General features: G+C 38.9%; 1 protein-coding gene across 4 annotated transcripts in view; it reads left to right on the top strand.

The window, feature by feature from the left end:
- The window catches only part of DSE (dermatan sulfate epimerase), a 56,785-nt gene that overhangs the window by 34,548 nt on the left and 6,076 nt on the right, over positions 1-16,161 (top strand). For 3 of the 4 annotated variants that reach the window (XM_028509117.2, XM_036024604.1, XM_036024605.1), the window contains 2 exons: positions 9,374-9,627; positions 15,222-15,461. In XM_028509117.2, coding sequence (XP_028364918.1) covers positions 9,374-9,627; positions 15,222-15,461 — 494 coding nt within the window. Of the gene's footprint in view, positions 1-9,373; positions 9,628-15,221; positions 15,462-16,161 lie in introns of those variants that run through there. The other variant, XM_036024606.1, reaches the window with a different exon arrangement.

The following is a 16,161-nucleotide window of genomic DNA, read 5'->3' on the forward strand; positions in this document are numbered from 1 at the left end:
CAGGCTTTTCACATCATGATAGGCATTAATGTACACTCCCCTGTGGTCTGTTTGCACCAGGTGCATTGACATTTGCAGCTCTGCCCAGGTCTGGTGGCAATACATTTACAGACCAGCCTGAACTGGCCTTTCTGCTGCAGGGAGCCCAGACTTATCTGTCCCTTCTCCTCCTCCTCCAATCCTATCCAGACTTCGGGATGCAGTTAACTTCTCCTTCCTCCATAACATTTTCGCTAATGTCCGTCCCTCTCAAATCCCAAGTTACCATTTTTCATGTGACTCCCTGGTTTGCAAACGTTGACTGAGTTACTTTCCTTGTTCTCTCATCAGAAGTGTATGTCTTCAAGATGCAGCCCCAAAGAAACTTCTTTCTAGAAACCTCCTGAAGTCCAACTTCTACTCATACCTTTGCCAGTGTGATTGACATATGTCAAGGAACCCATGCAGAACCCCTAGAGGATGCTCCTCCTGCACTCTAATTCTTGGTTTATTTGTTTGCCTCTTCCACTGACACCTAAGTTTATTGAGGGTAGCGCCATCATCATATTTTGCCGTTGAGTCCTGAGAGCCAACTACGTTATATTGCCCACAAAGGCTCTAATAAGACATAGTTAATGAATGAATAAGTGATCTTATTTTGATTGAGAGTCTAAGTTTACCAAGAGCAGAAGTCCTGGACCTGTATACAGCTTTAAGTCTGGTTTGGTGCCTTGTACACTGGGGGTGCTAAGTGTCTGGTCTCACATCCCCTCTGAAGACTTGCCTGTTGTCTGCCTGTAATCACAGGCATTGCACCCTTGGCCTACTTGGAGGCCGGTAGGAGGTATGTCAGGACTTGACATCTTGGTGCCTAGTTTACCAGAGAGTCTTGGATTAGTTACACTCTGAAGTGCTCCTCCTTTGCACTTGGTATTTTCTCCTCCCTATTCCTTGAATTTTGTCATCCATCATCTCAACATATATGTGATATTCATGAATGTTTCCTATCAGATAAACTCAATAATTTTTTTTAGTGCAAAGCCACCTGTTTTCAATCTTTGAAATGAGTGGTAGTGATGTTAGGTGGTGGAAGGTGATGCTTTATTGGAATTAAGGGCAAGAACTGTGGAGCCAGACTGCCCGTCTTCCAATCCCATTCAAGAGCTGTGTGACTTAGAGCATGTCACCTGACTTTTCCATGGCTCCCTTTCTTCACTGTAACTTGCCTCACAGTGGTGATTAGAGGATTAAATAAGTTAATGAGAGCAGTACCTGGCATAATGTGTCAGCTTTAACTATTACTTTGTTCATATTTTGTGTTCTTATAAATTAATGCCAACAAAGGCGATTTTAATTTATAATAAATGTATGCATGTATCCATTTTTAAGTTTATCATGTACTTATTTTGTTTTAGGCATTGTGCTAGGTATCAGGGACACGAACATTTGAGGCCAAGTTAAACATCATCTTGCCTTCATTTGCTGACCTCTGGAAGATGTAGACTAACAGACGGTGTGAATGCAGGTGTTCATGTTGTGAGAGGGGAGAGTACAGTGTGTGTGTGGTGGGAAGACCTCGCCCAAGTCCGAGCATCAGGGAAGGTTTTGCTGCTGGGCCCTGAAGGATATAAAACAGTCAGTTGAGTGAAAGGGGAAGAGAGCACATTTGAATGTTCCAAGCAGAAGTGACTGATATTTGGAGAGCGGATCTATCCCATAGCTAGTACCCCGGTGCCCACGAGGCGATGTAGCTCCGATTTCTTTTACCAGGAAGCAAGGAGGCTGCTAGGGAGCGTTCCTGGAAACTGGCCAGAACAGAGACAGGGGCAGATGGAGATAAGTGTCGTAGAGACTCAGGGCTGGAATGAAGACCTAAGTTTGTACCATGCTACAGCATGTGCTGTACATGTACCATATATGATATAACATGTTACGCTGGTGAGGAAAGAGAACAGGCTACTCCATAATGTGGGAGTGAAGCAGCATGACCCTTTTTAGAGAAACTTGACAGACAACTTATCTTGCTATTAGGAGAAAGAAACGAAAATTGGTTCAAAAATTCACAAACACTAATTGAGGGTATGCTAGCTGTCCATGACCCAGGGGGAGCATAAGCCAGGTGAGGAGAAAAGGCAGCAACAATTAAAGTTATCGAAGCACAAAGTGAGATCACATTACCCAAAATGGTTTAAGGCAAAGTGGGATTAAAAGCCAAGTGAGTGGAAGCCCCCACATTATATGATTCCATTGATATGGAATGTTCAGAATCGGGAAATCTTTGGAGACAGAATGTGGGTTAGTGGCAGCTTAGGGCCCAGCGGGGCAGGCATGGGAGCCTGGAAGGGTTACGAGCAAAGGGTGTTGGGTTTCTTTCCGAGGCAATGAATGTGTCCTCAAGTTGACTGTGGCGATGGTCACACGTGTCTGTGAAGGTACTGAAAATGATCAAATCACACATTATAAATGGGTGTATTGTTGTGTGGTATGTAAATCATATCTCAGTAAAGCCATTATATGGAAAAGGTTAAAGAATAAAGAGAAAGCAGAGAGCTTTTGAGGAACTGAAAATTTAATGTAGGAAGAGGACGAGCAAGCTTTGAGTGGAGAACCAGATGCTGCAAGGCCTTGCCCGCCATGTGAAGGGATTCGAACTTTTCCTTACAAGCACAGTGAGGCCAGTGCAGGGTTTTCACAGGGTAACGACACGATCCGATTTGTGTGTGCCAGGATGTTTTTCTAACCTTTTCACTGCAAAATGAAATAGAACACTATACAGACATGTGTAGCTTAATAAAGCAACTAACGCCCAGTGCCCTGGTAACCACAGCATAGGTCAAAAAAGAGAACTTGCCAGCCACCCAGAGAAGCCCCTTTGTGGGCCCCATTCAGATCACAGCTCCCTCTGTGCCCACAAAGGCCACCCTGACTTCTATACTCATCACACCCCTGGGTTTCTTTACAGTTCATTCAAGGGTGCATCCTTAGGCACATGTTTAGTTTTGCTCATTTTTAAAAAATTGTCTTTTGAAAGTCATTTTTATCAGCAGTTTTTCCTCCATCGCTTTACTTTTGTTGCAATTATCTATAGAAGGACCTGGGGCTCTTCGAAGACCTGTGTCACGTCCCACAGTCTGGATGCTGCTGACTACACAGTCAAGGTGTAGCTCCCAGAGCCCCTCCCCCTGAGGTATTTTCTGCGGACTGACCGCTGGATGCTATGGCTTGCTCCAGCTCAGTTTTGATCACTTTGACACCAACATGGGTGGTGGCTATGCTCCCTTCAGGGGACAGAAAATGGCTGCTGGTTTCTCCATTTGACAGGTTTGTGCTTCAGAAAGGAAGAATCTCTGACCACCTGTGGAGAGGGATTGCAGAGGTCAAACCAGGAAGACCAGTTAGTCCTTTTGCATTTATCCAGACGAAAGCCTGGAATAGGGACTCTGAGAATGGAAAGAAATAATGGTTTCCAGAAAGGGTTAAGAGTTATCGTGTATGAGACTTGGCCATTGTATTTGAGGACAAAGAAGACAGAGAAATATCTTTCTGGAGGGATGCTGAGAGGATGATGGGGTCTTTCAGTGAGATTGTAAAACTTGGAGCGGTCGGGGAAGGCTAATAAAGTGTTTGGTTTTGGGTATACTGAGTTTGAAGTGCCTGTGGACGGAAGAGATGTCAAATTCATATCTCTCGAGCATTATTTTTAACCACTTCCTGTTTGCCAGTAGTATATAGTGACTTAAAAAAAATGTTGCCACCAAAAAAATTGAAATAGGCTTTCAAGTACAACAAACATAGTTTCTGTCGATGATAAAAAATCATAGAAGAAAAATTCAAAGAAGGAAAATTCAAAGAAGGTGAGATTTAATTCAAGTGGGGTTCCCACTATACATGAATGAATAACAGCCAGAAGGTGAAAAGGAAAAGCAAGGTGTTACCAAGCATTCTAGCCACACAGGTGCCCTCAGATCATTTTCTGGAAGTGAAAGGAAAATGAAACATCATGTGGTGGCTCTTTAAGAGGAAAGTGTCAGCTTGAGTGAGTTGTGCTATTTTTTTCTGAAGTTAGAAAAAGAAAAAAATTATTGATGAAGCACAGATAGTGACTTGGGTTTGTCACAAGTTAGTGAACAATTTGTAGTTCATTTCTGTGATTTCTTTACTGTGAATTCACTGTGACAAAAAATCCGGGGAAGGAAGAGATAAGATGAAATTCGCATATATTGCTAAAACTTTATCTTCTTGCCCTAAGCTTTTAGCCATAATTTAAAAACCACAAGGACTTTACTATTTTCCCTTCTTTGGAGAGTTTTTGACCTGGGAGATTTTAAAGTGTTACTGAAGCCAGTTTGGATTAAAGCCAGTTTGAATCTTTGACTCTTTGCTTTTCTACCATGGCCTGGGATGGGGTCAACTTTTGTTTTCAGTATGACAAATAACCAAAGATCTGAAATTTGGGAAACTGTTTAATGACTATGACATGTTGAAGACAGCCCGCAAGTTTGACTCATAATTTAATTTAAATTTAATTTATTCATTCTTTTTTGTGGCAGCATATGAGATAGCATGTCTCCCAATTTTTTATGATTCACAAAGCACAATCCTAAACTGACTTTTTTCCACCTTATTGCCAAATATTTTTAAGAAGTACTCCTTGAAACTGTGTTCCCAGGACATGAAAGAAAATAAACACTATTCATATAGGGTGCTGTTCATAGGCATTATTTCATTACCCTACTGGAATAGAAATGACTTCAAAGCCTAGCAGAACGGTTTTGGGGGATGAGAGATGTTTTATTTTTATTTTTTAAAAATTTCATTTATTCATTTTTAGAGAGGGGGAAGAGAAAGAGAGAAATATCAATGTGTGGTTGCCTCTCATGCACCCTGTACTGGCGACCTTTTGTCAACTGGCGAACATTTGACCTTTCAGTTTACAGGATGATGCTCCAACCGAGTCACACTGGCCATGGCACAGCTTTCTTGTTTTACTTGCTTAGTTTCCTGTACATTTATTACTAATTTCCAACCAGACTCTCAGGTAAATCTCAATCCATTCATATAAGACATTATTTTCAAGACATTATTTGTAACAATTTATCTTAAAGAAGTAACTGCCAGAGCTGCTTGACTTGCTGTGATCTGGATCTCTGTACACCTGCTGACTTGGTCTCCAGTGCTGCCTGGTGTTGGATGCCCCAGTGTTGGATGATCTCACGTGTGTTCTTTTTTGTCACACGTCCTAATTTTGGTGGAGAAATTCTCCACTGGTTTCCAGAGGAAGTATTGAAAACAAGTACATTTTGCAACCTAGGATGCCTGCATATGTTTTTTTCTGCCCTGGTGCTTAAGTGGAAGCTTGTCTGGGTATGGAATTATAGCCTGGGCATTGTCTCTTCGAATTTTTGGTCTTCTAGCTTCTAGTGCACTGTTGAGATGTGTGATTCCACTCTGATTCTTGACACTTGGAATGAACTCTGATTTTTCTTTCTGAAGCTTTTAGGATCTTTTCTGTGTCACCAGTGTTATGAATTGTAGGATCACGTGTCTTGGTTAGGGATGAGTCTGTTTTCATTCACATCCTGTGAACTTGATGGACTATTTCAGTGTGGAAACTCATGCCCTATAGTTCTAGGAAATTGTCTTGATATATTTTGATTTTTTTCCATTGCTTTTTCTTATTGATTTTTTTGGGGGGTGGGGGGCTTTCTTCTTATTCAGTTGTTCAACCTTTTGGTCCAATTTTTTCCTTTTCTTTCTTTGTTATTTTTGGTCTTATTTTCCTGCTTTCTTGATATTCCCTCAACTTTCCTTCAGCCCTTCTATTGAGTTTGTCTTTTTGGCATTTTATTTTTCATTTTCAAGGGTTCCTTTTTGTTTTGAAGTTTGTTCCTGCCTGCATGGTTTAATTTTATCATTTTATTAATTTGCTGCATTTATCATTTTGTTCATTTGGACCTCTTCTATTATGGGATTTCCTTAAATCTTTGGTCATTGAGTGCCTACTCATGTATTAGAGTGGGTATTACACGTTTCCTGTTGCTGCTGTAACAAGTTACCATAAATCTAGTAACTTGAACAACACAGGTTCAGCTTACAATTCTGTAGCTTAGAAATCTAATGTCGGTCTCTCACTGGTTAATCAGACGTGTCAGGGTTTGGTAGATGGTCGTAGTTCATCAGTGTCAGCTTTATTGCAGCTAGGTGCAGATGCTGTCACTTACAGACGCAGCATGACATGGAGCAGAGACACAGAGCTGGGAGACAAATGTCTTGGATTCTCTGCTGGGCTCACCAATCACCATGAGTCAGCAGAGACTGTGTTCTTAACTCCTGGCAGTGAGCTTGCAGTATGAAGTGTTTCCCTTCCATCGCCAGAAGTAGGGAATTAATTCATTCTCTTCACAGTCTGTTTACAACCAGTATGTACATTGGCAAGCTGACTGGCAAGGTGACTTTGTGACCAAATGGTTAAGAATCGCATCAACCTTAGTCACTTTAGCACCAGTCTATATCACCGGCACAGCTAGCCAAACAGTGATATTATTCTGAAATACCAAGGGATTCCTCCAAATTTCTGATTTCATAGTGATTGCATATTCATTGTCAATAGTGTGGCCTAGCTTTATAAACTTGTTCCTTCATTTTTTAACTTTTAACAAAAATATTTTTTTGAGTTTGCTATGTGCTAGACACTGTTGTGGGAATGGGATCTAGCAGTGAATACAACAAAGGGGGAAAATAACCCTGCTGTTATGAAACTGAGGTTCCAGTAAGGTATACATACACATGCAGTACACACACATACACACAGTATACATATACATATCTGCAGCTTACATGTACATGCATACAGTATATACATACACACATGCAGTATACCTATATATACACACATGTGGTATACATTTGCACACACCAGTATACATGTACATGCACATCAGTATATACACACATGCAGTTCACACACAGTATACATACGTGCAGCGTGCACATGTGTGTATACATACACATGTGGTATATATGTATATGCACCCGTGCACATGTACTCTACATGCATATATATACACACACCTATGCTAAGAGGACCAACAAGTGACGAAGGGAGATGAGATATTGTTGACTGGGGGCGTACTGTTGAAATTTGAACAGGGAGACCACAGAAGCCCTCACTAAGATCAGTTCTTTAATATAAACTCCTAAAAGAAGAGCACAGTCTAGAAGTAGTCTCTCAGACATTTTTAAGTATTCTTAACTTTGGGTCTGTGGGGCTTGTATGGGGGAAATAATTGCATTTTAATTTTTACTAATTCTAACTGAAGTTTATCATTTCTTTCAAATCATGATTATAGATAACCAACCATAGTGATACTGGGAGAACCTATAACTTTGTCATAGTGATCACAGATATTTTCATATCACATTGCAGTTATAGACATCTCAAAATATTGTGCTCATCATTACTTTTATTTATTTTTTTTAGATTTTATTTATTTATTTTTAGAGAGGGAAGGGAGGGAGAAAGAGAGAGACATCAATGTGCAGTTGCTGGGGGTCATGGCCTGCAACCAAGGCATGTACCCTGACTGGGAATCGAACCTGTGACACTTTGGTTCACAGCCCGAGCTCAATCCATTGAGCTACACCAGACAGGGCTTCATCACTGCTTTTAAATTATGGTAGTTACTATCCTTGCTGTTAAATCTTATTATTTAATAGAGAAGTACCAGGGGACCCCAAAACAGAATTTATTTATAAAAAATTGTGTGTTTTTCATATGTATTTAAACTTCAATCATCTTAAAAGTACTCTCCATTTGATGTAATGCACCTATCGACATTTTGTCCACTGTTCAAAATAGTTTTTGAACTCATGAATTTTGACACTTTTTAGTGTTTCTGCTGTTTTTTGTTTCACCTCTTCCACGTCAGTGAAATGTTTCCCTTTGAAGACTTTTCATCCAGGGAAACAAAAAACAGTCTCTTGGGGCGAGATCGGGTATAGGGAGTGTGGGTCATGGGGGTCATGCCATTTTGGGGGGGAAATTGCTGAACACAGTGTGGTGTGAGCAGGTGTGCTCGTAAATCACCCATTATAAAATGGGCAAACACATTGGAAGAGTCTTCAGAAAAAATTCACTGAAGCTGTATGCAGCCTCTCCCAATGATGCCACCTGGTACACTGATACAGATGGGTTCCTAGAACACTCACCTAGTGGGGGAAGGCTGTACAAGGGGTCTGCCCGCCAGAAGGTAATTCTGCTTTTTTTTGGGGGGGGGTGCTTCTCCCTCGTACATATCACAATTTTAAAAAACTCTGTATTAATAATTACATTTCAAAGTAATAGCTTTCCCTGTAGCCCTATGTATTTTAGCTTATGAATTTTAAAACACACTGAGAAAGAGACTAAGGCCTTACAAAATTGCCAAAAGGGGCTCATGGCATTGGATTATTAAGCTTTAGTTTAATCCCTAACTGAGAGCTCGCTTCCACCTCCCACAAGAACAGCACACTCTTCATTTGCTTTCCTCTCTTGGAGATTACTCAGATACATCCTGAACAGATGGGGAGGGTTTTCTGCATAATGCCATAGAACTGTGACTGTGGAGGATCCTTTCAGCTTCCTGTTTAGCGCAGGCCACACACTATTAAAATACTTGCTGAATAACATAGTGAGTCAAGCAGAAATTTGACTTCCTAGAAAAATGACAGTTTTAATGCTTCACAGATCAACTTTTAAACTTCTCTAACAAATACTTGAAAAGGCCCTTAAAGACAGTGCAGTTTATTTTCTGAGAATGAGATGTAGAAATAGTTAGAATCAGTTCATTTCATTCATTTACATCAGCTTTTTAGCCACTCTTCCCATCATGGTGTTGACCAAGTGGGTCTGTCCAGATTGACAGGCCACAAAGTACGTAGAGCACAGGACCTTCTCCTGGACCAGCCTGTGGGAAATAAGGTGGGATATTTGTATCTGACAGTCTCAGCAAGGCAGCCATAGGAACAGAACCCCTTAGGCTGGTAAAAAGGGGAGGGTGAGCACTAGTTCAGTGGATATGCCAGAGAATTTTGCCTTGCTCCTCCATGTTATGGGCTTCAGATCTCTTTGGATATATTCTGCTACCTCTCACCAAGAGGAAAAATCAACAGTAAAAATTCTCAACATCCCGATGTTGCCAGAAGCCTGAGGGAGAGAAATGTTAACTCTGTAATTTTCACATTAGGTAAACTTTATGCTTGGGTCTGATGTAGAGGGAAGCCGATTCGGTGTCATTAAACCTGTTGGATCATATCTTCAGTTGTACCCTTGAGTTACGAGTAATAGGCACTTAAAAAGTGTGATGACAGCTGGGAGCCTCGTTGTACTCATTTGCCTGGCTTATGTTCTTTACAGGTTGGTGAAAGATGCTCCCTGGGATGAAGTCCCGCTCGCTCACTCCCTGGTTGGTTTTGCCACTGCCTATGACTTCTTGTACAACTACCTGAGCAAGACCCAGCAGGAGAGGTTTCTTGAAGTGATTGCCAATGCCTCAGGATATATGTATGAAACCTCGTACAGGAGAGGATGGGGATTTCAATACCTGCACAATCATCAGCCCACCAACTGCATGGCTTTGCTCACAGGAAGCCTAGTTCTGATGAACCAAGGTACGTGAGGGCTATCCGGGCTGATGTGAGTGGTGGTTGCCACATTGTGAGCAAAGCAGTCTTATGACTATTCTTAGTACATGTTCATACTTGATCCTAACGAAGCCTATGAGATGAATAACATGTAGGGCATCTCTGAGAGAATTGAGACACATCTCCTTCTTCATTTCTGCTAGTTACATTAGCATGAAAGTTATTTAATTTTGGCTTTTTGATCGTCCCAAGCCATATTTTTATAGCACAGGATCATTGGTAAATATTGATTTTTTCCAAAGAATTTTGACAGTGAAGACAGCCAGTCTGGATAAATGGAGTTTTTAAAATCTAAACAGGTGGTTTATTATTTGAAATGAACGTTCCTTGCACGGATGTGCATCATTGTCTCAGCACTCTTTTATTCTCTAAAGACTTAACATAACCAATGTAGATCATTTAGGTCAAATTTGGAAGTAACTTTTGTGGATTGTAGAGCTATGTTTCCTTATGTATAACATACTTGCTCTGTTCTTATAATTCTGACTTAATTGCAAGTTCTGTGGAAATCTATAAATTACTAAATAAGATTGTATTTAAGAAAAGCAGCTGTAAGGTCACAATGAATTGTGAGGATATTAAATATACACTTGGAGCTGGCAAATCTAAGACAATTTAACTCTTAATTATATTCCTCATAAGAATAAATAAGCATTTTTTGGATTATCCAACATGAGACTCCTCCAGTCTAGCTCTCTCTCTTGTCATGTCAGCCAACCATCACACTTGATTAGATCTTAGAGGAAAAGCAACACCAGTTGAGCATATGACAGGTGCTGATTCTTGTCCGTATTTCATCTAATTCTCCATAAACCATACAAGGTACTTGGGATTTGGACTCAGTTCTGGTCAGACTCAGAATTCATTCTTTTTTCACTATATGTGGTTGTCACTCTGGGAATAGAAATTTAATTTATAGTAATAAGGAAAGCTGCTTAATTAAGAGGGTGAATCTTTTTATTGAGTTTATTGGGGTGATATTAGTTAATAGAATTACAAAGGTTTCATGTGTACAATTATCTATATAATACATCATATATATATTATATTGTGTGTTCACCACCCTAAGTCAAGTCTCCTTCCATCACCATTTATCCCACCTTTACCATCCTCTACCTCCCCCACCTCCCTTTCCTTCTGCTAATCACATTATTGTCTGTGTCTATGAGTTGTTTTTTTGGCGGGCGGGGGGAGGGTTAATCCCATCACCTTTTTTTATCACCCCCAGCCTTCAATAGTTGTTAGTCTGTTCTCAATGAGACAGTTTCTATTTTGTTTGTTAGGTTTTTTGTTCATTAGATACCACATGAGTGAAATGATATGATACTTGTCTTTCTCTGACTGGCTGATTTCACTTAGCATAATACTCTCCAGGTCCATCTATGCTGTCACAGAGGATAAGATTTCATTCTTTTTTACAGCCAAGTAGTATTCCACTGTGTAAATGTACCATTATCATCTACTGATAGACACTTGGGCTGCTTCCAAATCTTGGCTACTATAAATAATGGTGCAATAAACATATGGGTACATATATTCTTTCAAATTAGTGTTTCATTTCAGTTTCTTCTGATATATTCCCAGAAGTGGTCAAAAGTCAGTTCTATTTTTAGAGTTAACGCCATACTGTTTTCCACAGTGGCTGCACCAATCTGCATTCCCACCAACAATACACGAAGCTGCCCTTTTCTCCACATCCTTGCAAACACTTGTTTGTTGATTTGTTTGGACATGCATGAGATGATATCTCATTGTGGTTTTAATTTGCATTTCTCTGATGATTAGTGATGTTGAGCATCTTTTCATATGTCTGGTTGCCATCTATATGTTCTCTCTGAGATGTGTTCATTCAGGTCCTTTGCCCATTTTTTAATTGGATTGTTTGTCTTTATAAGCGTTGGATATTAACCCCTTATCAGCTATATTATTGACAAATATGTCTACCATTCAGTGGGCTGTCTTTTTATTTTGTTGATGGTTTCCTTGCTGTGCAAAAACTTTTAGTTTGATGTAGTCCTATTTTTTTGTTGTTGTTTCCCGAGTCTGGCAAGATATATCAGAAAAATAATGCTATAAGAAATGTTCAAGATTTTACTGCCTATGTTTTCTTCTAGGATTGTTATGGTTTCAAGTTTAACATTTAAGTCTTTAATTCATTTTGAGTTTATTCTCATGTATGGTGGAAGAAGGTGGTCTAGTTTTCAGTCCAGTTTTACCAACACCATTTATTGAATAAATTATCTTTACCCCACCATAAATTTTTGCCTTCTTCGTCAAATGTGAATTGGCTATAAAAGTGTGGGTTTATTTCTGGGCTCTTTATTCTGTTCTTTTAATTTATATGTCTGTTTTTATGCCAGTACCATGCTGTTTTGATTATCGTACTTTGGCCTAATAGTATAATTTAATATCAAGTAGTACCATTCCTCCAACTTTGTTTTTCCTTCTCAAGATTGCTTTATCTATTCAGGGTCTTTTGTGGTTCCATATAAATGTTTGGAATATCTGTTTAAGTTCTGTGAAATAAGCCATTGGTAGGAACTGTGTTGAATCTATAGATTGCTTTGGGTAATATGAACATTTTATTTATTTTTATTATTTAATTTTTTAAAAAATTGTCATTGTTTACACTATTACAGTTATCTTTACTTTTCTCCCTTTTGCCCACCTCCACCCAGCCCCCTCTCCTCAGGCCATCACCACACAGTTGTCTGCATCTGTGGGTGATGCATGTATGTTCTTTGGCTAATTCCTTCATTTTTTTTCATCCAGGTCCCCCTTCCTCCTCCCCTCTGACAGCTGTCAGTCTGATGTATCTATGCCTCTGTTTCTATTTTGTTAGTTTATTTTGTTCATTAGTTTCCACATGTGAGTGAAATCGTGGTATTTGTCTTTTACTGACTGGCTTATTTCACTTTAATAATCTTCAGGTGCTGGAGAATGGACATTGTAATGATGTTAATTCTTCCTACCCACAAACACAGTATATGCTTATTTGTATCTTCTTCAATTTCTTCTTCCAGTGTCTTAAAATTTTCTAAGTATAGGTTTTACATCCTTGGTTAAATTTATTCCTAGGGTTCTTTTTTTAAAGCAAATGTGAATGGGGTTGTTTTCTTAGTTTCCCTTTCTGATAGTTCATCATTGGTGTGTAAAAATGCAACTGACTTCTGGATATGTATTGTATATCCTGAGAGTGAATTTTCATCCTAGCTTCCTTTGCCCCCTACTCTCACAAAAACAAAATTTAATCTCAAGGTCTGTGACTGGTTCAGACTGGAGCAAAATTTGTACCTCCCTGGCAGGTGTTGTCATATGTATTTTCTGGTTGAAGTTATAGGTTGCTCTGGGATGCTCTTCCAGAGCCCCTACTTAAGCCCCTACATTTATAAGAAGACTGGGTAGAAAAAGGGGTGAAATGTCTGGTTCTGGACATCTCAGTTAGTATTTAGGCTCACAGACCTCACTTTGTTGCATTCTCACTCCAACTTTAGGAGCTACTTTGGCCTGGCTGTTTCCATATCCTGTGTTCTTTAGACCAGGCCTGTACAATAGGTACTGCCCAAGGTAACTTAGGGCACACCTATAGTTCCATCTGGACTCACATGACATCTCCAAAGTGGCAGAATTAGAATTTTCTGTCTGTTTTGCTGACTCTGTCTAAGGCTTGTTGCACAGAGACCACAGGACCCTATGTAAGCAGTTTACAAATCATTTGGAAAGAAGAGAGATATGAAATGTTTAAATGATTAGCCAATAGTTATAATAGCACCAGGGAATGAAATAAGAGGTATCATGAAGTTATGGTTACATATCAATTGAGTGTATTAAATTTGAATTCAAAAGAACAACATTCTTTAGGTAAGTTTGAGAAGGTTCATGGAACTTTGAAGGATGGATAGGATATATTAAGTGAAAATATGAAGAACATTCTAGAAAAGGTATGTATGTGGATGGTGGAAAAATAGCATCAGTAATGATGTCATAGGTACATCATTTGACAGATTTGAAGTTTACGAAGTATGTTGGTGGGTACTGCCTTGTATCTCCAGAACAGGGTTGTTATCGGGAAAAAATAGGGAATATCAGGTAATGTGATATCCAGGGAGCAGTGAGTAACAGACCTGATTTTAGGCATCAGTTGCAATGGTGTCTGGTTGCAGGTGGAGGAAAGAGAGAGGGAAAAGATGAAGATGATAGGAATTTTGAACCTGAAAGATCAGAAAATGGAAATTGAAAAGTGTATCCAGAAGACTCGTGTGTCAGGTGTGGAGCTGGATGGCAGACAGATCCAGGGTGCAATTATCAGTCACCTCTTCCCAGATGAGGCTGAGAAGGGTGTTGCCTCATGAGATGGGAGAGGGACTGAGCCTGTGACCTTGGATTTAGTCTGGGAACTGTGGCAACCCTGCACCCAGCAGACCTCGTGGACCACGTGGAGTGTTCAGCACTGATGGTCACACACACACCTGTGGGCGTGAACCAATAAGACTCCACCCACGTTAGGAGGCAATGAGCTTAATTTTATCTTCAGGGGTTGAATGTTTTAAATACAAGAAAACAAAATAAACCTTAAATCTCAAGACCTGGGTTCAAGTCAAAGTTCTGTTCATTTTTAGTCATGTGCCAGAGGTCTTGAACAAGTCAGCTTTTCCGTAATTGGGAGGTAATAATGCATAACTGAGTTGTTAAAAGGATTAAGTAAGATTATGTTCAGTACTGTGTAAATTACAAATGTTATAAAAATGTGAGGAGTTGTTGTTACTTAAATGCTGGTTTCACAAGAATTATAGAAAGCTGGCATTTCTGAGTTGTAAGGATTTTAAAGAAGTTTTTAGACCTTTAATTTTCAGTAGGGAAGATGCATGAAGGTGACAGGTTGAAGAAATGCTTGAGCAAAATCACATAGCTCATTTTCGACAGATTCTGGACCCCCAGCTGACTTTTTTTCTTTTTTGCCTTTAATTTGCCACTCCAATTGTCTCTTCACTCCATTGTGCTGCCTTTTCAAATCCAAAGGAATCCAAAAGCACAGAAAAACATGAGAAATTTTCTAATGATGAAACAAATTGAAGATTGCTTGATTAGCCTTTATAGTATTTGCAGCTTATTACAAATCCTATAAAATAACGGTGAAGGTTTTGTAAAGTAATAAACCTCAAAAAATATTTTCAAGTAGTTTTCAGAAAAAAATTGAATTTAAAAGTGTCAATCTACAAATCTTTTCCTGCAAATATAAAGTTGTATGTAATTTATGATTTTAGATGTGATGTAGTTTCAGTTTATTAAAGATTGGGAAATGACTAATACTCATTTTAAAGGTTTATATTCATTTAAGTAATAAATGACTTGTATTTAAGAACTTCTTAACTTATATCACATACCCATCACAAACCTGGATTAGCAGGATGTTATTTATAATGTTGATAAATGGGAGTTTTTCAAAATGCAGTTTGTAATATAAACTAGTCAAGATGACTGAGAGGGTTTTATTTGGGCATATTTTTATTTATGTTTTGTCACAGCCTTAGTCATTGTTTCCACATGTTTTCATCCTTCAGGGTATCTTCAGGAAGCCTACTTATGGACCAAACAAGTTCTGACCATCATGGAGAAGTCTCTGGTCTTGCTCCGAGAGGTGACCGACGGCTCGCTCTATGAAGGGGTCGCATACGGCAGCTACACCACTAGATCACTCTTCCAATATATGTTTCTCGTTCAGAGGCACTTTGACATCAACCACTTTGGCCATCCGTGGCTTAAGCAACACTTTGCATTTATGTATAGAACCATCCTGCCAGGTACAGTGAGGAATCAGAAGTGGGTCAACGTTAACTGTGGTCATTTTTCCAGATTATGAAAGTGGGCTAGAGAAATGTGGGGTTTGACCCACATTACAGTTCAAAGGATTTTTTACAAATCCAAGTAGAGTTCAATGTAAGAGTTATATAGCCAGAACATCTTGGGAGTTAACATGAAAGATATGTGATTTAGGTATTGTGAAGCTTGGAGTGTAATGGATCAAATATAAGTTGTAGTCTCCACAGAAACTTTTGTTTTTGTATATATAAAACTTACGTACATATACAAACTGATTTTCTTGAATCTAAACAAAATATAAGTATTTATGATTATGTGTTAATTTTCCTTTATGTGTGATCCTTGATCAATCCTACTTTGGGTTTTAGTTTATAATTTTTTTCTTCTAAACTATATAGACATGATTCAAAATGAAAGATTACACACACCTACATATTTAAGTTGTAGCTTTAATTATTTTCTTTAAATATTTTATTGAAATAAGTAGTATAAAATATAGGAATGTAACCAAAAAATGAATCTATAAACCTACTCATTTATTGCTTAGTTTTCTAAGAGAACTAGCTCAAAAAAATCATTATATATGATTTAAGAACTTATTTATTTCTAGGAGAGCCTTGTGACTCTCCTTATTTCTAAATAGGACTAAGATGTTAGAAAAAGTTTGAGTTATTTTTTCAT

Source organism: Phyllostomus discolor, chromosome 4 (genome assembly GCF_004126475.2).
Source record: "Phyllostomus discolor isolate MPI-MPIP mPhyDis1 chromosome 4, mPhyDis1.pri.v3, whole genome shotgun sequence".
In the NCBI taxonomy this organism is placed as follows: Eukaryota; Metazoa; Chordata; class Mammalia; order Chiroptera; family Phyllostomidae; genus Phyllostomus; species Phyllostomus discolor.